The sequence below is a fragment of the Brienomyrus brachyistius genome, chromosome 4, assembly GCF_023856365.1.
Source record: "Brienomyrus brachyistius isolate T26 chromosome 4, BBRACH_0.4, whole genome shotgun sequence".
NCBI classification, from domain to species: domain Eukaryota; kingdom Metazoa; phylum Chordata; class Actinopteri; order Osteoglossiformes; family Mormyridae; genus Brienomyrus; species Brienomyrus brachyistius.
The window spans coordinates 19,193,002-19,220,199 of NC_064536.1; the positions used below are offsets into that span (position 1 = coordinate 19,193,002).

The following is a 27,198-nucleotide window of genomic DNA, read 5'->3' on the forward strand; positions in this document are numbered from 1 at the left end:
ATCTAGGTGTCTTGAACAGGCTGGAAGACATTCTTCTCACAGGAGAGGTGGATGATATTGCTGATCAGTATCCAGAACTTAACAGGGAGACTCTAAAAGTTCAGCTAGCCATGTTCAAGTCCAAATACAATTTCAAATCTAGTACAGAAGTGGCTACTATCATGAGAGGAATGCCAGTGGAGGTGAGGGGGCTATTTGATCACATTGAAACCCTTGTCAGACGGCTTTTAGTTACCCCGGTGTCATCAGCTGAAGCTGAAAGGAGTTTCAGTTCTCTCAGGAGACTAAAAACCTGGCTCAGATCAACAATGACACAAATGAGATTGAACAATGCTGCTGTATGCTATGTCCACCAGAACAGTCTGGACAGTATTGATGTCAGACAAATATGCCAGCAGTTTATTTCTGTTAACGAGAGGCGAAGGCATGTTTTTGGCTCCTTCATATAGGAGCAATAGGCATTGAGCTGTTGTGTGGTACCTAACAGTAGTTCATGTTTAGATGTAATCTACTTTTATATATACAGATGTTTGAGATGTTTCATTTGCACTATGGCTCAATAAATAGTCTTTATTAAACTATCTTTTTGTCAGTTATTAAACATTCCTTTGACATTACACTATTCCTTAATTTAACTTAATGAATTGCATTTCGAGTGGATTAATATCAATCGAAGCATTGCTAGTATTAATGTAAAGTGATTTTGCATTTTGCAGCATATTAAAAAAAACATGCATTCCGTGGACGGAGTTGGGGTGGCGGGGTTGGTGGGTGGGGCAGGGGATGGGGGATGGGGGGGGGGGGGTGGAGTCCTAGGTCCCCACCAATGTCCAGAGCAAATCTACGCCCTTGATGTAGGTCATGGGCCAATGAGCGTACCAAACAAATTTTTGTGTTCCAATAATTAGTGCTAAGAGTATTCAAATCAATGAAACGACAAGGCTACCCAAATGTATGCACCTGCTTAATTTTGTTTAAATAATTATTGCACACTTTCTGTAAATCCTATAAACTTCATTTCACTTCTAAAATATCACTGTGTTCGTCTGCTATATGATATATTTAACTGAAATTGCTGATCCATACAACCAGTGATTCATAAAGGCAAAGCATAAAAATTATCAGGGGTGCCCAAACTTTCGATCTCCACTGTAGTTATCAATGCTATTATAAACAAAATCAGTTGGCGGCGGGAGCTTGTCTCCTTTCTCTTATTGTTACTTGTTATTAAGTGACATGGATAATATCCCCAAAAATCCTACGCCTGGCCACTGAGTCCGCGTCCATTTCTGCTTAGACCGCTTCCGCGTTTGATACGCAGCATTTACTGTTTGTAAATGAAAGTGAAAGTATTGTAATGCCTGACTCTCCATTTTGTCAATAAACGCGGATAAGAGTCTGTATTTCGAGGTAAGATTTTAGTCAACAGATACATCTTTTAAAAAAGCTATATTTGGGAGTATATTATATAGCTTATCTTATGTCATATAAAATCACATATATATACACAACTATATATAGCGACCACACCTATTACATTAAGAAGTACCTACTAGATATTATGCATGTATGTTACTATTTACCCTTCGTGTTCATAGAGGCTCCAGCGTCAGTCATCTGGTCTAGATCGACACAAAAATGGGGGGAGCTGCTTCTGAAATGACCCCCCCCTGCGGAGTGTAAAACAAATAGAACTGAGAGGTAAGCCAGAACCTGTGTGTTTGTACTGCTTTACATACGGTCATAAAAAAATTAACGTTCCAGCATTTTTGAAAGATTACTCTATTTGTCTTAACTTAATTCATTTCCTGGAAAATTAACTGATCCCTGCTCCGTGGGGTAGATGATTTATGTTTATCATTTATGAAGTTTATGAAATTTAATTTCCTTCAAGAATTTACATTTAATTGTATTGCTGGACTCGGTCCTCTGCTGCCACCTAGCGCTGATTCTCCAATTTTCCACACCTGTATGGCGCGAGGTGATTTTCTGAATATACTAAAATAAAGTTTATATTTTCAGTCTCCGCATCCCCCCCCCCCCCCTTCATAACATATCGGAAAATGTTATTCGTATTCAGTACAGTAGTCGGTCTGGTATTGGTTATTGGTAACTTGGTGAAATTTACCGTGGGGATCCCATTTAAGGCTAAATTTATATCAAGCAACAACAGACAAGCCTAGTAACGGAGATTGTAACAATGATACTAAACCTTTCATAATGGGATCTTCATTTTAGGTAAATACTTTATTTCATATTAAAGCTAAATGTAAACAAGCATGTTTGCATCAAGAGCTTCACAGCATATCAAAGTACAGGAAGACAGAGCAGGAGGTTAAACAGCTGAAGGTTTAATGTGTCCCTGTCCACATATGAATTATATTTATATAATGAGGATCTTTCCTCTCACTGTCCACAGTGTCCTGATGGAGAGATCAGGCTCACCTGTACCCAGCTGTGTTTCCATGAAGAGTGACCAGTCAATGGACCACCTAATCACCTTCAGAAAGGGACATTTTCCTGCAGATCAAAGGTAAATCTACATTTAAACATTGTTTATAACACTCAGACTCTCAGTCAAATGACATACAGGCACACACAAGCTACAAGAAAAAATAATTTCAACTTCAATTTTTTTTTTAAATTTTCTACGGAGCCCGGGAGGGACATGGGAGGAAAAAAAGATAAACATTTGTGAGATATAACAAAACATTAATAACTGTGCTGTGTTTGTTTGAAATACAAAAGATGGAATTTTGGCCTATTTATTGACTAATAAGTATAAACGTAAACGATGCAGACATGTCCAGTTAATTATATTTAAGCATTACAACAATGCACACCATGTAACTTTCATATTATGAGTTTTTATACTCATTTATTCATACTAATTCACCACCAGTGAGTTTAAGCAAGACAAATGTCAATATTTGTGAGCACACAAACATAGAAATATATACATATAAAAACACATTGAAAGATATTACAGCCGGAAAACTACATATACTGTAAAGCTAACTTTACCTCGGTGTTGAAATTCCATTTCCATACATGTATACATCATCAATCGAGAATATCAGGCAGAAAAACACGAAAGTGGGTTCGGGTTTAAACCTTAACTCTGGCACCGCGGTAAAATGAACTTTATTCAGTTTTCCATGTGCCTTGTCTCTCTACAAAAGTGAACAACACCCATTTTCAGATTTATGTACGGTTGAATTTTTAATGAATATTTCAGTGGTGTTGTGTAGACTTTATGGTCAATAAAGTCCAGCTGTCTTTCTTACAGTCACTGGCAGTGAATGGACATTAATAAATGAATGTGTATAAGAAGAACACATATATGAAAGTTATATGGTGTGCATTGTCCTCCAAACTTTAATGCTTAAATATACTTAACTGGACATGTCTGTATAGTTTACGTTTATACTTATTAGACGATAAATAGGCCAAAATTCCATCTTTTGTATTTCAAACAGACAGAATACAGTTATTAATGTGATGCGAGATCTCGCAAATGTTTATCTTTTTTAGTCACATGTCCCTCCCAGGCTCCGTACCTTTTGCAAATCCCATTGTCTTTGAAAATTTAAACAGAACTTTTGTCTGTTTTCTGTTTAAATCACGGCTGAGGTTAAAGTCTGAGCATCACTGTAAAGACTGACTTCTTGTGAACTGGAATTAGGTGGTAGATTGAAAAGTGAATTTTAAATGTCAGTCCTCAGCCTGCAGCTGGAAAAGAGCTACTGCTCTATAATGATTAAGCATGACTGGACAATAGATTGTCTTCTTCTGGGACGGATGTTTCTGCTTTGATAATAAATAGATTCTCATGGGCTCTTTAGCTCTGTTCAGACTGAGGCTTCAGTTTGAACATGTTTAATGGAACAGAGCCTGTTACTGATTAGCTAGTTATCATTGGATCGGGGGATGGTGCAGGTGAGGAAAGGATGACGATCCACAGTGCGGCTCCAACATGACAGGGGTTTATTTATAACAACATAGACCAGAAAATAAGGGAACCACGAGGGGTCAAAAGGCCATAACAACAAAACACATGGGGACACTAGTAAAGAGCAGGGGGGTGTTTTCTGTACATGCATTACTCGTTTAGCCGGATGTAATTGTTGGAAGATTTGGCATGATCCTGGATCTGTCGGTTTTTCGAAACCCTTGCTGGATGTGTTGTCATAGCAGCACATCCAAATCCTCAAACCTGCTCGGAGCAGTGGCCTGTACTACGAAGCGGGGTTACTGACTTGTCGGATTTAAGGTACCACCGTTTAAATGGACTTCATATTCGTTCACTTACATTTTGCCCAGACTACCTTAAATCTGACAAGTTACCCTGAAAAGCCAGTAACCCCACTTCGGAGTACAGGCCCCAGGTTTGTTCTATGTAAACAAGGATTACCTCACACACTTAATCAGTGCCCATGTATGGAAAACCGTTCGGTCATGCCCTCGCCATTCATGGATGACCGACCAATCGGTGCACAAATAATAAGAAGGGAATTTCAGATTGAGAGGGTTTTGCACGATCGGCAAAATGCTTTATTGTTGCCGGATGATATTTTTTTCGAACGATACAGCTTCAGCCGAGATGGAATATTATATCTTACAGTTTTATTAGCTCCGTATAGTAGAAGTCCAACTAGGTGAAGTCAGGCTCTCACAGCCACACAGACAGTGTGCATTGCCATGAGATATTTTTTGTATACTGAAGGCAATGCGGGAAATATATCAAAGAGTACAGTTTGCCAGGCAATTCGCAAAGTCTGTTTGGACCTGAAATATTTCCTTCAGGTCGATTGCAGGCAATTAAAGAGACATTTTATGGCATTGCAGGTAATGTATACATGATAAAATTACAGTTCTATAAAGAATTTAAAAATCACACTAATATTCTCATTACTCAGAATTTGCAAAGGTTTTATCTGCCTTCTTATTAGCTTCAAAAGGGATGTTTTATAAATATTAAAGATTTCCTACATTTCATATGCATAAAATTAAACACACACATATTTTATAGTTTCACCGTCATTGTCGCCTAAGATGAGGCATCTGATCTCAGATGATTTAAGCAACGTACGGAAAATACCCCCCAGGGCAACTCGGGGAGCAGAACTAAGGGGGGAAAATAACTACAGAGGAATCCAATACACACAGAAACAAAGCACATGATCAACAGCATATGATACAATGACCAACAGAGGGAACTGAGTACAGGCAGGAACTAAAATACACAGATCATGGGGACTAACAAAAGGCAGGTGTGAGGACTCAAAACAATCAACCAATCAGAGCAGACACTGGAAACGGGACACAGGTGGAATTAACTAACAATTAAGAAACAGAACTAAGGAGCTATGAACCTGGGACCAGGGACAACGCTTGTGAGAGAGAAACTGACTAGAGGGGTAACCCTGGAAACAAGGGACAGAGTAAATCCCTTTGGGGTTAAGCGAGCTGCTTTGGGAGGCAGAAGGGAAACAGGAGTGCTGCTGGGGGGGGGGAGGTGATATCATCCAAAATTTGTATATTGTTATATTATTATACATTTTATTGTAATCAAAATTATTACATAAATGGTTCGGTGTGAACATTTGATCTATGTATTTTTTTTATAAAAAAAAAAAAAAAAAAAAACAAGATCAGCTGGGGGTCCCTAAATTGCAGGAGCCAGGGCTGTCCCCTCCCAGATTCCATAACCCAATAGTTATGGTAATTAAGTTGAAATCTGTTTGAAATCATGTTAAACAGTTTACAAGAAGTAACCAGTCAATGTCATTGAGTGACTGGGAGCTACATGCCAAACCGTCTCTCCTGGCTGCTACCTGCTGTCTCTCTGTGCTGCCACTAGGTGTCACTGCTTCTCTTATACTATCATAAGCAAGCTGATGATGTCAGGAAGCCACCTTAATGAAATGAGCTCAGAATGTGGATGGCAGTTACATCTGTTTAAATAACAATATAATAATTGGATATTTGTGTTTTATTCACAGGGACCGAGTGAATACAGTGGATAAAGGAGACTTATCATCCATCTTCAAGGTGTGCATTTATTACTGAAGTACATTAAATTTTATCTAATTTGACATATATCTTCTACAGATGTACAATTAGTAGTTCATCCTGTCAAAGAGAAGATATTTACAACTAATGCTGTGTTCCATTTAACTCGGAAATCTGAAGTCTGAACTAGGAATGACGTCACACCCAAGTTAACCTTAAGTTATTTTATTGTTCTTTATCAGTTATTCGGCTAAGTAAGAAATCCCGCTTTCTGAAACGGGCTCCTGTTCAAGCCATTTTAATTCTTAGCCATTGTTAGCAGTACCAGTTGATAACACATTACGTGATATTTTACACATAAAAACACCATCGCAACACGTCCACAGAAAGCGGTGTGTACAACCAATTTAATGAGCAACAGATATTACATAACTGCTAAAAAACACTGCAAAACTACAGCTTTAACTTCTAATGATATAAAGTAGCCATTTTGAATTCTGCAGTCGAAGTTCTGTAGGTTTCCCCAACTTCTCGAGTTGGAATTCTGACTTCAGGCTTCCAGTTGAAGTTTCACACTAGGAACTCTGAATTGGAATTGGGATGAAATTGAATGCAGCATAATTCACAAATGAAAAGATATGGTGCCTGGAGTGACGATAATTAAACTGTAACTGTTCATTTCAGTTACTGGAGGAAAAAGCTCAAATGTTTCTGAAGGATGAGCTGATGAAATTCAAAAGGTACCTGGATCAGAATGACCCAGAATGCTCTGAGCCTCAGCTGGAGGAGGACAATGACCTGGACAGTGATGGTCAGATGCAGAAGACCTGTGGTAGAGAGGGAGCTCTGAAGATCACACTGTACATCCTGAGGAACATGGAGCAAAATGATCTCGCTGACAAACTGGAGAAGAGTAAGAGCTGTACCTCATTCAGTGTGTGTTTAATTTTCTGCAGAAAAAGAGTTTACTAAAAAATGTGTTTACATTTCAGTTTATCATTTATTTAATTGAATTTGGCTTAAATAAGTAAAAAATGTTTTTTGAAAAGCTCTCATTTCATTTCAGGGCATCTTCTGTCACAGTATCAGCGCACAATCAAATGTAATCTGAAGCAGAAATTTGAGTGTGTATTTGAAGGGAAAGCTAAGGAAGGACAGCCAACACTTCTCAAAGAGATTTACACAGAACTCTACATAACTGAAGGGGGAGCTGGAGGAGTCAGTGATGAACATGAAGTGAGACAGATTGAAACAGCATCCAAGAAAAGGGTAACAGAAGATACTACAGTCAAGTGCAATGATATATTTAAACCCTTACATGGACGTGCGACACCTATCAGAACTGTACTCACAAAAGGGGTCGCAGGTATCGGGAAAACAGTCTCTGTGCAGAAAGTTATTCTTGACTGGGCAGAAGGAAAAGCAAACCAGGACATTCACTTCATATTTGCTCTTCCTTTCCGGGACCTGAATTTGATTAAGGATGAATACAGTCTGACTGATCTGCTTCACCACTTTTTCCCAGAACTGAAATTGCTTGAATCCACTGTGCTGTGTAGGTACAAACTTCTGTTGATCTTTGATGGTCTGGATGAATGTCGCCTTCCTCTAGATTTTCAGAACAATGAGAGCTGCTTTGATGTAACAAAGAAAACATCACTGGATGTGCTGTTGACTAACCTCATTAAGGGGAATCTGCTTCCATCCGCTCTCCTCTGGATAACCTCCCGGCCAGCAGCAGCCAATCAGATTCCTCCTGAGTGTGTCCACCAGGTGACAGAGATACGAGGGTTCAGTGATGCCCAGAAGGAGGAGTATTTCAGGAAGAGATTTAGTGATCAGAGCCTGGCTAACAGGATTATCACACATGTGAAATCATCAAGGAGCCTCTTCATCATGTGCCACATACCTGTGTTCTGCTGGATTTCAGCCATAGTCCTTGAAAGGCTTTTTAGTGAGACTGAGAAGGGAGAAATTCCAAGGACTCTGACTGAAATGTACACGCACTTCCTGATCTTTCAGGCGAGTTTAAAAAATGACAAGTATATGAAAAACTATAAAACCAAGCTCAAGGAATACAGCAAGGAATTCCTTTTGAAACTTGGTAAATTGGGTTTTGACAGCCTTGAGAAAGGCAATCTCATATTTTATAAGCAAGATCTGACAGAGAATGGTGTTGATGTCACAGAGGCTTCAGTTTACTCTGGATTGTGCACAGAAGTCTTTAAAGAGGAGTATGGGTTGTACCAGAAGAAGATGTACTGCTTTGTGCATCTGAGCATCCAGGAGTATCTCGCTGCTTTATATGTGTTTCTGACAAACTTATCAGATGACCTGCTGAAGACTGCAGTGGATCAGGCATTAAAGAGCAAGAATGGACACTTGGACCTCTACCTCCGCTTCCTCCTTGGCCTCTCAACAGACTCCAGTAAGATTCTGTTACAAAAACTACTGGGAGATACAAGACTCAGGTCACATAACATTAAGGAAACAGCCCAGTACATCAAGGAGAAAATTCAGGAGAATTTATCTGCAGAAAGGACCATCAACCTGTTCCACTGCCTGAATGAACTGGGTGACAATTCTCTTGTAAAGGAAGTACAAGGATACCTGAGTTCAGGAAGCCTTTCAGCAGCAGACCTCTCACCTGCACAGTGGTCAGCTCTGGCCTTTGTGTTACTGATGTCAGATAAGGAGCTGGATGTGTTTGATCTGAAGAAATACATCAGATCAGATGAAGGTCTTCAGAGGCTGCTGCCTGTGATCAAGAAATCTAGGACAGCTCTGTAAGTGATCTTACGTCCGTCTGTTGCTAAAGAAGTACAGATGTTATTCATGATACTGCATTTTCATCTCATCAGAACAATTAGAGTGTATTTATATAGACACCCAGAAATTCTTTTTAATTCTGGATACTACAGGATATGTATATTTTTTAACATTCTTGGTGTGGTGTGTGGTTCAGTGGGTTTGGTCTCTGTGCCTGTGGACAGAAGGTCACCGGTTTAAATACCTGGCCGGTAGAGTAATGCTGGTTTTGGGCCCTTGAGCAAGGCCCTTACCCCCCAGCTTCAGGGGGCTGGATGCTGGCCAACCCTGCGCTCTGACCTGTATGTGTGTATCAGAGAGAGCAAGATCAGAGAGGCGACAGCACTATTTTATCAGGGGGATGGATAAAGCATCACTATTTCATCCCTAGCTGACAGGATTGATAACTGTCTGATTAGTGTTTTGGAAATTTAACAGGTTCTCAGGTACAGCAACACAGAAAATAAGGATTTCAGTCATGGTGTCAGCAATTCAAAAGTCATATAAAAAAATATGATTTTTTATAAACTTAAGCTCTTCTTGACATTCAACTCCCACATAAACATGTACACTTACACATGTCAGAGGCAGGAACTGAACCCAAAACCCTAGAACCCCTGGGTCGGCTGTAGTGCTGATCACTGAGCCCCAGCGTTGCTCAGAGCTTTATAAAAATACTTATGCATATATTACAGAGTCTCAGGGTAACTCACCCTGTAAGGTCATTAAACAGCAGGTTTGTCTCGGCTGGGGAGTGTCAAGTAAAAACTATTTGCGTTTCTGACTATAGGACAAGGAAACAGCAAAATAACTGATTTTTCAGCTATATGCTGCATGTCTTATTGTACTAAAAATGTTTATTTCGATATTTTATTTGATATATCTGTGTGTGGTGTATGTATTTATATCTTAACACGTATCCTTTTCCAGGCTGGACAGCTGTAGACTCACAGAGACATGCTGTGAAGTTTTGGCTTCAGCTCTCAGATCAAACTCCTCTCAGCTGAGAGAGCTGGACCTGAGTAACAATGACCTGCAGGATTCAGGGGTGAAGCTGCTCTCTGCTGGACTGGGGGATTCACACTGTACACTGGAGATACTGAGGTCAATATTACTGCGTATTCCACACTGTAATGTGTAATTGCTGAAAGCTTTATTGAAGTCATCACATTTACTTACAAATAATACTCCTAGTGATGAGGTGTTTTTATTTATTGGAGAGATATTGTCTGTGTCTCTGCAGACTGTCAGGCTGTAGAGTCACAGAAGAAGGCTGTTCTTCCCTGGCTTCAGCTCTGAGGTCAAACCCCTCACACCTGAGACAGTTGGACCTGAGTGACAATGACCTGCAGGATTCAGGGGTGAAGCTGCTGTCTGCTGGACTGGGGGATTCACACTGTACACTGGAGATACTGAGGTCAATATTACTGCGTATTCCACACTGTATTGTGTAATTGCTGAAAGCTTCATTGAAGTCGTCACATTTACATAAAAGCAATACTCATAATGGTGAGGTGTTTTTATTTATTGAAGAGATATTGTCTGTCTCTCTGCAGGCTGTCATTGTGTAGAGTCACAGAAGAAGGCTGTTCTTCCCTGGCTTCAGCTCTGAGGTCAAACCCCTCACACCTGAGAGAGCTGGACCTGAGCTACAATCACCCAGGAAACTCAGGGGTGAAGCTGCTCTCTGCTCTACTGGAGGATCCCAGCTGTAAACTGGAAAAACTTAAGTGAGTACAGAATGTGTGTCTGTCCTGCTATAGACTTGTGCATGTGGAGAAAATGCAACAATTAAATAAATGGATACAGCAGCACTATGTCATTTTGCTTCTGCTATAGTGTGGACCACAGTGGAGAGTGCAGGACCAGACCAGGGGTCCAGAAATGTAAGTTTGTTTGCATGTTTTTATTCTTAACACTGTCAATACTACTTTATGAAAACATGCACACAATTATTGTGACGTGTGTCTGCTTTTTTTATTTTTTATTTTTTTGGGTTTAAAGATGACGACTTTCTTAAATAACAATGGGAGTCTGGGAACTTCTGTAGTAGTACTGTTTTGAGATTTGTTAGTATTGTCCAAAGACAGCACCCGTAATCTCCCCAAACTGGCTGTGACACCGAACGTCTCCTCAGTCTGCACTAGTGATGAGAATTCCGGCTCTTTTTAGTGAGTCGGATCATTTGGCTCAGCTCACCATGTAGAGTCGGCTCTTCCGGCTCCCAAATGACTCTTCATTTTATTACTTCTGACTCAGCCAGATTCAGCTCTGTTTTGATGCATGATTGATATCTGTAGTAAACCTCATGATTTCCTCAGTAATATAATTTCACATTATGTTTGGTATAAAAAATATGAAATGTAAAAACCTCAAACACTACTACATGTGTATTGAACATTATGTAAGTGGAAAATCTGTTTTTGTCTTTCATCTATTCATAAGAGTAAAATAACATAAATAACAAATCATAATTTAAAAATAATAAATTAATTACAACGTGCAAAACACCAGCATCCAACAGTTTTAGGTTCTGTCCACTACAATAACTATCTATCACCTTTCTAACAGTGTAACATTTTAACATTTCCTTTGGCGCAGAAAATGCCTCAGCTTAGATGGGCTGATCCGCCTTCTGGCAGTAGCAGGCACGCTAGCCTGTCTTTTTCCTTCCATCTTAAGTGTTGGATGCGCAGTTCCTAAGTGTCTGTGAAGGTTGTTTGTGGATCCTGCTCGAAATGACAGCTTCATCTTGCAAACTGTGCATCTGCCTTTGAGTTATCATAGCTATTAAAATGCATCCAAATGCCGCTTCGCGTGTCCGACTATCACTCATCTTGCCTATTATTCACGCACCGCACTCCCTCTTTCTCTCCTCCTCTTCCTCCCTCGTGCTCTGTACCTGTACACCATCAGCAAGCGCACCGCCCCCCCCCCCGTCTGACTCATCACGTGATCTGTCGCGCGGCTCACGCGCCATTAACACAAACTTCAAACACAGTCAGAGCTGCATGGAGCGCTGAGCCGCGGAGGCGTTTTGCTTTATAAAAATGTCTCTCTCTCCGGATCCGGATCTTTTCAGCGGCTCGTTCGCGACCGACACATCACTAGTCGGCTCTGCACGCTGCTGGAGGAGGATATGTGTCCGAAGCGGTTTGAAGGAAGTTCTTATTTTGACGTAAAAACAAATTAACTTCTAGTGGTACTCTTTGTGGTACAATTTAATGTTTAACATGTTTTATTAATGCTGTTTATAATTTCATTTACCTGTAATTAAGGCTATTAATTTAGCATGCGCAACATTTCGGCGCGTCTTCCCGCCGGCGTCGCGCGGCGTCCGACATTTCCTGAGGTATTTCACATACTTGAATTCCTGCTTCGTTTTTATATTTTATGTATCGTACCGAATAATAGAGCGCGGGCTAAAGTGCAGTTGGGTCCCCAGCGAGTCTCTCAGCGCGGCGTGTCTCACAGCGCAGGGGGCAGCTGGAGCGCCTTAAACTCGGGCGGCTACATGAGTATATTGGGAATAAAATGTGTGTATTGGAGCGAGTTCTGTGTTAGTGAGTGTGTGAGGTGTGACAGTGATAATGATGGAGATGCTGGGCTTCGTCATGGGATTAATCGCTCTTCCTCTTGCCTACAGACTCCTGCCAGCTGACGCTGGACCCCAACACAGCAAACAGAGAACTGTCTCTGTCAGGGGCGAACAGGATCGTGAAATGGGGGGCAGAGCAGCCATATCCTGATCATCCAGAGAGATTTGACTTCTGGCCCCAAGTTCTGTGCAGAGAGAGTCTGACTGGTCGCTGTTACTGGGAGGCTGAGTGGAGTGGAGATGAAGCCTGGATAGCAGTGACTTATAAAGGAATCGGGAGGAAAGGAGGGAGTGATGACTGTGGGCTTGGACACAATAACAAGTCATGGATGCTGATCTGCTCTCCTGACAGTTACTCTGTCTCTCACAATAATAAAGAGACTCTCATACCCATAAAGCCCTCAGACTCCCCCAGAGTAGGAGTGTATCTGGACCAGGCGGCTGGTACTCTGTCCTTCTACAGAGTCTCCTCTGATGGACTGACCCTCCTGTACAGCTTCACCTCCTCATTCACTGAACCCCTCTATCCAGGGTTTTGGGTTTATGATCCAAACTCCTCCGTGTCGCTGTGCATGCTGGGATAGCTCACTGTGTGCTGGAGGAATCATTTATACCTTATCAGAGTGTCACATGTCGCTGCTTCTCCACGGCAAAAAGGTAAAATCTCTGCTTTATAACCAGTATAACATTTTTTAGTCTGAAGTATGACGTATGTTAGACGGAAATAAATGAATGTTTGTTCAGTTTGCCAAACTCATGCAAAATGACCAAATTCATAGTAAATGCAGTTGTACCAATAGAGTGAATTCTGATTATGAATAAAATAAAATGTAATGAAATATAAGCCTGATGATTGGGGGGGCTTTTCCCCTGCCCTTATGTGTACATTTTATATATTTCTCTCTATATATTGTATTTTCTGCCTGTACACTGACAATAAAGGCTTACTCTTCTATCATATTAATGTCCTGGTTCAGCGCTGCTCAAAGCATAAGTGAGGTAACTGAGTAACGTGAAACAGAATATAATTAAACAAATACACTTTACTGTAATTTCACTGACACGATTGGATTAAATCAGCATTTATAATAACCATGTAAAAGGAAACGGGAGACATAACAGCGAAAGCAATAAATATCCGTAGAGTTAAAAGCAAAAGTCATAAATCACATCAGTAACACACGTTAGATTAAATGATCAAAATACAAACAATAATAAAAATTTGCTAACTAAACCTGTGAACTGCTACATTTGACAATCGACAAGCTAATTATCAAATGGCGTCTCTCTGACCCCATTAAGCACCGGAAAATAGTCATTAAAAGCCTAACTAAGTCCTTACAACTAAGTAAATAATTGCACAAGTAATTAAAAGTAAAGCGAAACACATTCTTTCTCCCAAAAAAATACGGTTTAACTTTTGACAGCTTAACCTCACGTCCGCCCCCTACTGCCGCCCTGAGGTAACTGCGGGTTTCCCGTCGGTCGCAGCACGTGAGACGCTGCGGTCCCTCAGTTAACATCCGCATCACAACACGTCAGATATGGTTAACAGATACAGTCATTATTTTACGCACAATAAAACATTAACCTGATAAAAATAGTCTAAAATAAAAATCTTAACTCTTGGTGAAGTCTTAAAAAAACATGCATATTTAGCAACAACGAGAATGGACAGTTAAGTTGATATTCTGACTGCAGCGTTTCAATTTTTTATTAAAACCAATGTGGACAGCATTTTGATTTCACTACATGCCTGATAATCTATGCTGCAATACATGTGATTCCAAAAGACCAAATGATTTACTTTATATTTTGGTCAAACTTTCTTCTTTTAAAATCCACACAATTTAGGAATAAGATTATTAGATGCAATGTGTCCCACAAAACACTCACAGTGGCATTGCAGTAATACAGATATACCCCTGAACACAGTAGAAAGGTGGATTCTTACTCTGACGTCCCTCTCCTTCCTCTGGTGATGAGCTATTGGCCTCTTGCAAAATTATATCAGTTGCATCACTGATACACTGAGCATCTAAATAATAATTTGTTTTGTTTCCAAACTTTTCACCCTGTAAAGACATTTCTAGTCATTCTCAAGCAAATGCATATGTACATATGTAAATAAATAAGTAATTTAAATGGCATCCAATAATTTATGTAATATAGCTTTTTAGCTCATTCTTATTTCATGTTGAATTATCTGTTATAAAAATATGATATAAAAATATGAATACCAACCAACAGTATGATCATTCTGTGTGGTCATTTTTGTTAACATTTTGTTTATGGTTTGTTTAACTTTAATTAAATCATTTAAGCTCATTTACATCATATTTTAAAAAATACAATCCATAAAATACCAGGTTACATAAACTACAGTCCCTGACAAAAGTCTTGTCGCTTGTGTACAAATTGACCTCAAGTGCCGCTGAAATATATTTCTAATCAAGATTTTTTTACAAGAAATGGCTCATTTTATTCCCAACAGCTTTTGTAGTAATGTTTCAGTGCAAAACGAAACTGTCAAAAAGTATTCTAATATTCAAAGCTTGGTAAAGCCCATTGAGTCAATTTTTTCAAAGACATAAGTGTTGTCGCCTTGTCATATGAGCTTCACCTGTGACTAATAATGGATCAATTAGGTCTCAGGTGTGTATAAAAAGAACCCCACTACACTAGACCTTCACATCAACTGCAACTAGACCTCTGCCAAAATGCCTAAGATTCACCCTGAGAGTAAAGTGTTGATCATCAAGAGGCTGAAGACCGGATCCACCGCTGATGTGGCAGACACCTTCAATGTGTCTCAGCGTCAAGTACAGAGGATAAAAAAAAGATTTGAAGAGACTGGAGATGTTTTTGACAAGCCCAGGTCAAGCAGATCCCGCAAGACAACTGCTCGAGAGGACCGTTTGTTGGTTCGAAAATCCAAGGCCAGCCCATTTTCCACTGCAGCAGAGCTCCACGAGACCTGGTCACCTGAAGTCCCTGTGTCAACCAGAACAGTTTGTCGGATTCTGTCTCAAAATGGCCTCCATGGTCGAATCAGTGCCCAGAAGCCAGCACTAAACAAAAGACAATTGAAAAACCGTGTGGCATTTGCCAAGGCCCACAGCCTGCTAAAAGGATGGATGCTGGAAAAGTGGCAGAAGGTGGATTTTTCAGATTAATCTTCTGTTGAATTACACCACAGTCGCCACAAATATTGCAGGAGACCTACTGGAGCCCGCATGGATCCGAAATTCACCCAGAAAACAGTGAAGTTTGGTGGTGTAAAAATCATGGTCTGGGGTTACATCCAGTATGGGGGTGTGCGAGAGATCTGCAGGGTGGAAGGCAACATCAATAGTCTGACATACCAAGAAATCTTAGCTACCTTTTATATTCCCAACCATAAAAGATGCCAAATTCTGCAGCAGGATGGTGCTCCATCACATACTTCCATCTCCACATCAAAGTTTCTCAAGGCGAAGGAGATCAAGATGCTCCAGGATTGGCCAGCCCAGTCAGCAGACATGAACATCATTGAGCATGTGTGGGGTAGGATGAAAGAGGAAGCATGGAAGATGAAACCTAAGAATATTGATGAACTCTGGGAGGCATGCAAGACTGCTTTCTTTGCTATTCCTGATGACTTCATCAATAAATTGTATGAATCCTTTCCAAACCGCATGGATGCAGTCCTTCAAGCTCATGGAAGTCATACAAGATATTAAATTTGGATCTCACAGCACCACTACTTAATTTGCTGACATATTTTTGTATTTGCAGTACATTTGGTCAATTTCTGTATAGGCGACACAACTTTTGTCTTGCCAAAATTTGACCTTTCTGTCTTGATTAAATGATAAATCTTTTTTCAGTGAAACTACTTCATTTCAATGCATTAAACATCATTTGGTAGGGTTTTAGCTTTTCATATGAGCTATTTGTAACATCAATTGATTAATTAAAAGTCAGGTTAATAGCAGGTGTTTCTACAAAATAGATAAGCGACCTGACTTTTGTCAGGGACTGTAGACTTAAAGCAGTCCGATTCCACTGTTGCATGACATCCACATACACTATATTGCCAAAAGTATTGGGACACCCCTCCAAATCATTGAATTCAGCTGTTCCAATTGCTTCCATAGCTAGAGTTGCATAGAATCAAACACCTAGGCATGCAGACTGCTTCTACAAACATTTGCGAAAGAATGAGTCACTCTCAGGAGCACGGTGAATTCAAGCGTGGTACCGTGATAGGATGCCACCTGTGCAATAAGTCTATCGGTGAAATTTCCTCTCTACTAAATATTACACGGTCAACTGTTAGTGGTATTATAACAAAGTGGAAGCAATTGGGAACAACAGTAACTCAGCCGTGAAGTGGTAGGTCACATAAAATCACAGAGTGGGGACAACGCATGCTGAGGCGCACAGTGTGCAGAAGTCACCAACTGTCTGCAGAATCATTAGCTACAGACCTCCAAACTTCATGTAACCTTCAGATTAGCTCAAGAACAGTGTAAAGAGAACTTCATGGAATGGGTTTCCATGGCCGTACAGCTGCATCCAAGCCTTGCATCACCAAGTGCAATGCAAACCATCAGATGCAGTGGTGTAAAGCACGCCACCACTGGACTCTACAGCAGTGGAGGCGTGTTCTCTGGAGTGACCAATCACGCTTCTCTGTCTGGCAATCCAATGGATGAGTCTGGGTTTGGCGGTTGCCAGGAGAACGGTACTTACCTGACTGCATTGTACCAAGTGTAAAGTTTGGTGGAGGGGGGATCATGGTGTGGGATTGATTGATTGATTGATTGATTGATGAAACCCTTTATTGCTGATGGAATATACCATGTCACTAGTCACGAGTACCAGCGAAAAAACTGGCCATCAACCCGACCATACATATACACAAACATCACAGTAGGGGGTAGACAGGTCGGGAGACAGGGGAAGAGAGAAGAAAAGAAACAGAGTAACATGAGGAGAGAGGAGGAGAATAAAAAAACAGCCCCCAGACTGTACTCCAGTGGGGAGGACATTGTGGGAACCGAAAAAAACACCTCAGCAACATAAGCACATGGTCACTACGCCTTACAACATAAAAATGACACGACTTGCAACGGGTGAGGGAAAAGGGGTGGTGGAGGTAGTCCAGCAGAGACAGACAGCCATCCGGTCCTGCAGCCATGGAGGCGCTGGTCAACAGACCCGCCTGTTCACGCTGGGGGTATGAAGCGGCGAAGGCGTTGGATGGGGGGGAGTGTGCGGTAAGTCCTTGGGATCGGGGGAGAGGAATGCAAGAGAGTCTCACTGCCTTGTTCTTCAGGGGGAGTTGTTAGTTCAGCAGCGGCCTTGGCCGAGGCCAGTGCTGATTGGGGGGAGCCAAAACCTGATAGAATAGGGTTGTTTGGGTTTCCGTACGAGAAGCTGTAATTTCCAGCTCCACTAATGTCCACGCTAATGTCCACGCTGGTCTCTGCCATCCAATAAGTTTTGCAAAGCTTTGAGCTTCTCCATGATGTTATCCAGTTTCACAGTCTGAGTGCTAACAGCTCTGCCCACTCCATCAATCATTCCGGCCAGCCTAGTGGGGCTTTGAGCGGCTGTCACCGTCATCTTCAATCTTTGATAAACCAGGGCAATGCCTAATCCAATCAGCATGATACCTGTAATCATGGTTCCGAATAGGTAGATGTCTTCAATGTCCTCCATGGAAAGAGCTGCCAGGCACACGACCCTCCACCGCTCCCATCCGTCCATCGTGTAGCCAGCAGCATACGTTCCCGCCGGACAGTTAGGTTCCCCCGAACCTAGGCTTCTCGTCGAGAAGATGGTGTCAATTGCGTTGAGAGACCAGCTGATCAAATCCATCATTTTTCGTAGTTTGGAGAGCAGGGCTGAGAGAGTCTCTCAAGTATAAGACAGTAGACTAGACGAGACGAGAGGAGCGAAGCAGGGAAGATAAGGGGACGGAGAGGGAGAGAAGTGCGACCACCTCCGCTGAGAGCCAAACGATTTCTCCCCCAACGTGAGTTTTCTCCCCAACCTTCAGAGAATGTCAACATGTGGTCAGCTGATTGTGATCTCTAAGCTGTCCTTAGTGTGTGATTGTGTGTGAGTTTGTGCTCTGCTATAAACTAGTATCCTATCCATCGTGTCCCCCGCCCTGTGCCACCTGGGACAGGCTCCAGGCTCCCCACCCCCCTGTACAGGATAAGCAGTTATTGAAATGTGTTGGATCCTTTTTCACTATTTCATCTTTCTGTTCCTGGACCTGGCTGAAGCATTTTACTTATATTAGATCTTTTAGCTTAATAGTGGTAATTAATGGTTCTAGAAAAAAAATCTATAACTATATTTTGGCAAACATCCTATTTGTTTGGATGCCAAATTAATAACTCCAAACCTGCTTACCTGAGTCTCCTTCCTAAAAATAGTTACTAATTTACTACTAAAAACAGTTTACTAATTAATAAGGACCAAGACCAGGAGGCAGCGGGAGAGAGAAAGAGAAGCTCCCCCAGCAGAAGAAAACGAAACACAATAAAACACAATAAAACACAATAAAACACACTCCACCTCATACAGGGAGAGAGAAGCGAGTGTGTGAACAGACTCACAGTGTAAGAATTCTGCTCTGGTCCTGGGCACTAATACTGGTAGGACGGTGTCTTTGGTAACTGGAAGGAGACAGAGAGAAACAGGGATGTGAGTAAAAGGAATTTACTTGTGGGAGATGAACTTCACTCACTGTGGAGACAGCAGCAGAAGGAATTTATCATTACAAGGGACAATAACAGTTGAACAACCTTCTAATCATTGTAAATTCCATGTGATACAGATCTTTCGGTTCCATAATATAGAATAAACATGATTCCTGTCACCTTGGTTTTGTAGCCAGTAGAATGTGGAGTTCTTTCACTGGTTTTCACAAAGACTTAGTTATATTGAAAACAGAAACTGACTTATCACACAAACGTGAGGTTGACTGTACTGCATAATCTCTCTGCATGGTCTATATTTACATGAACAGACTGTAAAATGTATTTATTTACTAACCTGTATGATGGATCTCTGCCGTTTTCTTTTTGCAAACATTCTCCAGTTGATCCATCAGTTCAGAAACCACCTTCTTCACATTCCCAAAATACCAATGGTGATTGACAGAGATTCTGGGTCCAAATCCAGCTTCAGGGGTAACAGAAAGACTGTGGCACCTCTACAGAAATAAATTCTGGTTAAACAGCTTCATCAAAACAAATTTGCATTGTAATCTAATTAACCATTAACATCTGACCAATGACAGACTAGCTGAAATACAAATGAGAACATGCATCCATTTGAATGCTCTGGTTTTCTTATTGCCAAAGTAGCTGTTCTGTTACCTGGAGGAAATGGATGTGATCCTCTGTGTGTGAAAGCTGCTCCAGCTCAGAGTGTCTCCTCTTCAGTTCATCAATATCCTGCTTCAGTCTGGCTCACTACAGCCTTCTCCTGATCTCTGATCAGGTTTGTCACCTCAGAGCGTCTTCTCTCAATGGAGTGGATCATCTCAGTGAAGATCCTCTCGCTGTCCTCCACTGCTGACTGTGCTGAGCTCTATTGGTGACACAGAGAAAAGAGGATGGTAAATTACAATTGGCCCCTTTTGAGACTCCAGAGAGCCTCATTGTACAATAGAGATGACAGAAGGTATAAAAACAGCACAGGGCTGTTCAGGTCCAGTGGCATCAGTCAGCTTGTGCTTCTTAAAAGCTGGAGACTCATAGTGAGGCTGGAGGTGAGTTTCACAGTAGGAGACCAGACACACTAGGCAAGACTTGACAGCTTTGTGTTTTCTCCCAGTACAGACGTCACACTCCACATCTGCAGTTTCAGTCTTCTTCAGTTTCTCCACCACTTCAGCCAGTATGGTGTTTCTGCCCAGAACAGGTCTGGGTATGAAGGTCTGTCTGCAGTGAGGGCAGCTGTAAACTCCAGCATGATCCTCCTGATTCCAGCAGTTCTTAATGCAGCTCATGCAGTAATTGTGCCCACACGGAAGAGCCACTGGATCTTTCAGTAGATCCAGACAGATTGGACAGCTGAACTGCTTCTGATCCAGTGCGACACTGGCTTCTGCCATTTCACCACAAACACTAATGGAATTCACTTCCGTTTTCTCTCACAGTCGTGTTTGTGAGAGTGGGAGGAGCTTCCTGAGTAGAGCAGACTAGGCAAACATTGGAGTTGGAGAATAAAATGGTAGATTATACGTACAACAAACATGTATTTAGTTAAATTATTTAATTATATTAGTTTTATTATTACTGTCTTTGTTTTTTTTCATCAAACAACCTATAATCTGACAATTTTATGTTGTAGGATAGAAATTAAGTAGAAGGCAGAGTTTTACAAGAAAACTATTATGCAGAGAATTAATTTGTTTGTTTAAAAGCTGATGTTTGATTAGAATTTTTCCCGAGATGCCACTGATTTAAAGCACAAAGGCAGTGTAATGTTTAGCTGTTATATGGTATCAGGTGTATTACACAGGGATGTACAAACCTGTGAACGAGCCTTTATATGTGCTGCCAGTCCTCAGGTTTGTTTTTCACATTGGTCACATGAAGATTAAGCACAAACTCTAAATGTCATATTTCTCATTTTTGTTTGCGTCTGTGTGGGGAGAGTGTAATTGTTTTAGGAAGGAGAGTCAGGTAAGCAGGTTTGGACGTATTAATTTTACTTATAAATTTGCCATCTAAACAAGCAGGAAGCTTCCCAAAATGGAATTATGTATTTTTTCTAGATTAATTATCACTACTAAACTAAAAGACCAAATCCAAACCAAAAGTATAAGGCTTCAGCCAGGTCCAGGAACAGACAGATAAAATACTGAAAAAGTATCCAATACATTTCAATGACTGCTTATCCTGTACAGGGGGGTGGGGAGCCTGGAGCCTGTCCCAGGTGGCACAGGGCGGGGGACACGATGGATAGGATACTAGTTTATAGCAGAGCACAGACTCACACACACTCACACACACAATCACACACTAAGGACAGCTTAGAGATCCAATCGGCTGATCACATGTTTACAGTCTCTGAAGGTTGGGGAGAAAACTCATGTTGGGGGAACATGCAAAATTCACACAGAGTGGGAGGGGGGACAGGAAACAAGCCCAGAGGTCACACCTTTCCAAAACCACACAAACTTTTAGGATTTTTTGAAAGCCGCGTCTTAATGTTACCAGACTTACTCACATGCATATATTTACATTTTCATTTACCGTATTTTATTTTGTAGACCCTTATGCCCAAGGAGACATACAACTGAGGCAAAAAGCACATTACAGACATACAGCTGTCATGATGTCGACTGGACACAAGTTCAGCTGGGCGGAGCTCATAAATTACCTATTGTTCTACTGTTACATGTTGTTTGTACTGACAGTGGTTATGCAAGTGTACCTTTTTACTTTATTGATTGCAGTCACAGATCTTTGTGGAGACCTGAAAAATGGAAAACAGTGAATGAAAATAAAACCCATTTAAACTGAGGTAACTTTAATCTGACAAGTTATGTAGCTAAACCAACAAATCTCACTTCATGATTCAGGCCACAGGTCACAAGGAGACATTCTTGCACAAATCTAGATAATTCCAAACTACTGGGTCTATACTGGGGTTGGTCTGTTTGTGTTTATGATGTGGGTTTGATGTTTATATGTATTTTGTTGTTGGGTATCTGTGTGTGTCTATGGAGTGGGTTTGATGTCTATGTGTATTTTGGTGTTGCTGTGTCTATGTATCTATGGAGTGGGTTTGATGTCTGTGTGTATTTCGGTGTTGCCGTGTCTGTGTATCTGTGGAGTGGGTTTGATGTCTGTGTGTATTTCGGTGTTGCCGTGTCTATGTATCTATGGAGTGGGTTTGATGTCTGTGTGTATTTCGGTGTTGCCGTGTCTGTGTATCTATGGAGTGGGTTTGATATCTGTGTGTATTTCGGTGTTGCCGTGTCTATGTATCTATGGAGTGGGTTTGATGTCTGTGTGTATTTCGGTGTTGCCGTGTCTATGTATCTATGGAGTGGGTTTGATGTCTGTGTGTATTTCGGTGTTGCTGTGTCTATGTATCTATGGAGTGGGTTTGATATTATCCCATGGATCCCATGGAGTTCCAGTCACTTCTGTCATCATTCCGTACTTACCATCACCTCACACACACTCAAGATCTCCTTCACCTCCAACACCCTCCTTAACCCCCCCCTACCCACCACCCTGACCGCTAATGATTTTTTACTTGATCCCTTGAGAAGGTGGTAGCCAATGTTGTGTCACTTGAGTCTGCTCTTGGTGTCTTAGCCACTTACTCACTGACTTGGTCTTCCATTGAAATTGAAATAATACCTACTCAGGCTTGAATTAGTGTTGGAGTAAAGTACTCTAGCTAGCTGCTTACCTTCATTTAGGCCTTCAGTGTGATATGCAGAGTTAGGTGCGGATCAGTGCCATTGGCTTTGGATGAACCGAACTGTGGGTGATGTCACTCTATCTTCACACTCCCTTGTGGAATTGGAGTGCTGACATTTCAAGGCCTCCCCATGCCTGCATTCCCACCTTCCTCTCCTTCCTACTTATGCTCCCTCCTACTCATGCTAACCTTATCTATCGGAGCTTACATATTGCACTCACCTAACTGTCTGCACTGCCTCTAGACTACCCTACTATGACTAATGCACTTTTGATTGCCCCCATCCCCCTTGGGGTGGGATGCCTGGAGACCCCCCCCCCCCCCCCCCCGTCATAAAAAAATATATACTGTATATTCTGCCTACCCTGCTGCCTGCTACCCCTCTGCTACCTGTTACGATGGTGTGAATGGTGTGTGAGTGTGCCCTGCGATGGGCTGGCCCCCCATCCTGGGTTGTTCCCTGCCTCGTGCCCATTGCTTCCGGGATAGGCTCCGGACCCCCCGCGACCCAATAGGATAAGCGGTTTGGAAAATGGATGGATGGATGGATGGATGGATGGATGGATGAAACTTATACTCATTGTACCATCCATCCATTTTCCAAACTGTTTATCCTACTGGGTCACGGGGGGTCCGGAGCCTATCCCGGAAGCAATGGGCACGAGGCAGTACTCCTTATACTCCTCTCGAAAGGCTTATACTCCTCTCGAAGTAACAATATGCTTTCATAGAATGAAATACATTTAATAAAAATTAAAGTTGTTATTATTCACATGTATACTGATGTGGAAAGGATTATCTGTCCGTTTAGGTCAGAAGATTCTCATTTCTCTTATTTTCCTCCATAATCTGCAATAGAACAAGATCTATACTGCTCAGTCCAATGGTACCGTTAGACCCGGAATGACCGTGGTCACCATTTAGGTCTCTTGTGGTTAGTTCTGCTTAGTAGCTCTGGCGTGTTACACGGGTATTATGTTAACTACTGGTTTTATGCTGTTTATATGAGTTCTTTGATTAGTTTGTCATTTCTGCTGGCATTTTTAATTTCTACTGACTGTAAAATCTGCTGTTTACGTGTCATGGTATAATTGATTGATTGATTGATAGTACTTTATTGATCCCACAGTGGGGAAATTGCGTGTAAACACTCCAGACAGGTAGCAAAACGAGCTGGGAGCTGAGGTAACTGGCTGCCTACCGTGGCGCCCTTCGGAAAAACCGACCACACATATACACAAACATCACAGTAGGGGGTAGACAGGTCGGGAGACAGGGGAAGAGAGAAGAAAAGAAACATAATAACATGAGGAGAGAGGAGGAGAATAAAAAAACAGCCCCCAGACTGTACTCCAGTGGGGAGGACATTGTGGGAACCGAAAAAAACACCTCAGCAACATAAGCACAGAGTACAGAGTACAGAGAAATGACCCAAGACTTTGTTGAATGGTACCAACTGAACAACCTCCATATTAATGCTGGAAAGACTAAAGAACTGGTAGTGGATTTTCGTAGGCACAAACGTCCTCCATCCACACCAATCAACATCCAGGGGATGGACATTCAGATTGTTGACTCCAATAAGTATCTGGGTGTTCATCTGAACAACAAACTGGACTGGACCCACAATACAAATGCTATTTACAGTAAAGGTCAGAGCAGGTTGTATCTGCTACGCAGACTGAGGTCCTTTGGAGTGCAAGGGCCACTCCTGAAGACCTTTTATGATTCTGTGGTGGCGTCAGTCATCTTCTATGCTGTGGTCTGCTGGGGCAGCAGCATCTCTACTGGGGAGAGGAGAAAACTGAACAGGCTGATTAAAAAAGCCAGCTCTGTCTTGGGAGGTCCCCTTGACTCAGTGGAGGTGGTGAGCGACAGGAGAACGTTGGCTAAGCTACATTCCCTGTTGGAGGACATCTCCCAGCCATTACAGGACACACAGTCAGTACTGAGCAGCTCCATCAGCGACAGACTGCTGCATCCAAGGTGTGTGACAGAGATACCGCAGGTCTTTTCTTTCATCTGCCATCAGACTTCACAACAAACAATAAGCACATACCATTTGTATTGTATTGTATATATTGTATTTTATTTTATTTATATTTCTTATTTTGGGGCGGCATAGTGGTTAGCACTGTTGCCTCACACCTCTGGGACCCGGGTTCGAGTCTCCGCCTGGGTCACATGTGTGTGGAGTTTGCATGTCCTCCCCATGTCGTCGTGAGGTTTCCTCCGGGTACTCCGGTTTCCCCCCACAGTCCAAAAACATACTGAGACTAATTGGACTTGCTAAATTGTCCGTAGGTGTGAATGGTGTGTGAGTGTGCCCTGTGATGGGCTGGCCCCCCATCCTGGGTTGTTCCCTGCCTCGTGCCCATTGCTTACAGGATAGGCTCCGGACCCCCCGCGACCCAGTAGGATAAGCGGTGTGGAAAATGGACGGATGGATGGATATTTCTTATTTTCTATTGTTTGATACTTCTGTTATTGCTTTCTGTTATTTCTATTATTTACTGTATTTTTTTTCTGCATTCTGCATATTTCTGCTCCACTGTCCACTTTGCTGCTGTATAATGCAAATTTCCCACCCGTGGAACTAATAAACATTTACAGAGGTGCCATACTAACGTGAAGTTAGCAAAAAGGAAGCAAGTGGAGGATGAGAGTGGCAATAAAACCACATTGAGCTCTGAGATGCTACTTTAGCCTCAAGAGGTTAGGAGATTTGTAGCGGAGTATGTTGTTGAAGATATGCTGCCGCTTTCAACAGTGGAATCACCAGCTTTTCGAAAACTTGTCAGCAAGATCCCTGTGGCGACTAGCAGCAATGATGACAAGGTAAGCAAGGCTACCGTTGCCTCAACCGGTCAATTTTTACTGGACTACTGCTATTAATACTAGTTTACATAGTTCTAACCATCAGAACAGATACATAACGTCATTGTGAATCACATTAATATGTATTAAGATGAAACGTAGTCTACAAAAAACTTCTGTTAAACACAAAAAACTATAGGCCTATGATGCGTAGCGCTGCTGAACTTGAATTTGAAGGTTAATATAAAAAATGTGGGATTCACTACCTGTTTCTTCCCCATATGGAGTTTTCTTTTTTAAAATCTATATGTGTTTCATAAATTTGAAATATAATGTGGAGCATTTTTATAAGGGCTGGTCATGCTGAACATGAACAATTTTCCATATGTATGTACTGTAGAGACCTTGTCTCTTTTAAGGGAAAGCTAATGAACATATATAATACAGGCTACTTTGTAGGTGCCTACTATCCATGACTAAGAGGAAGGTGAGACATGCATGTTTAATCACACCTAGAAAGTAGCCTATATTGTATAAATTCATTAGCTTTCTCTTAATAGAGACCAAGGTCTCTACATATGTATTGAAAGTTTTTGACACACATTAATTTTCAATGTAAATGTTCTCATGGGACAGGTAGCCTAGTGCTCCCCAATGTTCATTGTTCATGTTCAGCACGGCCAGCCCTTACAGAAATAGCTGGTTACATTGTAAGGCCCTTTAGCTAATGTGTAGTGTTTATATGTTAGGCCCTTGAATTTGATATCTGGCTATTTTCTTACTGTATATTTTCAGCATGTACTTCCAAGCAGATAAACCCTTTAAAAGGACTCGGATAAGGAATACACAGTAGAGAGAGGAAGGATGCCGCTTCCATCAAATTGACAGGTCGGGTCAAAAGGTCACTTGTGGGCGGGGCTTGTGTAGGCGGGGCTTGGTTGTGGTGGTACGATGTGACGTCACGGGAGTTGGATTTATTTATTAATTATTTATTAAATTATTTATTATTTATTTTAAATTATTATTTATTATTTTAAATTATTATTTATTATTTTAAATTATTATTTATTATTTTAAATTATTATTTATTATTATTATAAATTCATCCATCCATCCATTTTCCAAACCGCTTATCCTATTGGGTCGCGGGGGGTCCGGAGCCTATCCCGGAAGCAATGGGCACGAGGCAGGGAACAACCCAGGATGGGGGGCCAGCCCATCGCAGGGCACACTCAAACACCATTCACTCACACATGCACACCTATGGGCAATTTAGCGACTTCAATCAGCCTCAGCATGTTTTTGGACTGTGGGGGGAAACCGGAGTACCTGGAGGAAACCCCACGATGACACGGGGAGAACATGCAAACTTCACACACATGTGACCTAGGAGGAGACTCGAACCCGGGTCCCAGAGGTGTGAGGCAACAGTGCTAACCACTGCACCACCATGCCGCCCCTCATTTAAGTCAAATTAAATCAAATTAAATAAATGAACTGAAATGTAA

The 27,198-nt window shown here is 41.6% G+C and overlaps 1 protein-coding gene across 1 annotated transcript in view; it reads left to right on the top strand.

Annotated features, from left to right (window-relative positions):
- Positions 1-27,198, top strand: part of LOC125739602 (NACHT, LRR and PYD domains-containing protein 12-like) — a 926,911-nt gene that overhangs the window by 227,165 nt on the left and 672,548 nt on the right. The window contains exons 15-16 of the mRNA XM_049009876.1: positions 9,842-9,927; positions 10,067-10,123. Of these exons, the coding sequence (XP_048865833.1) occupies positions 9,842-9,927; positions 10,067-10,123 (143 nt within the window). The remainder of the gene's footprint in view (positions 1-9,841; positions 9,928-10,066; positions 10,124-27,198) is intronic.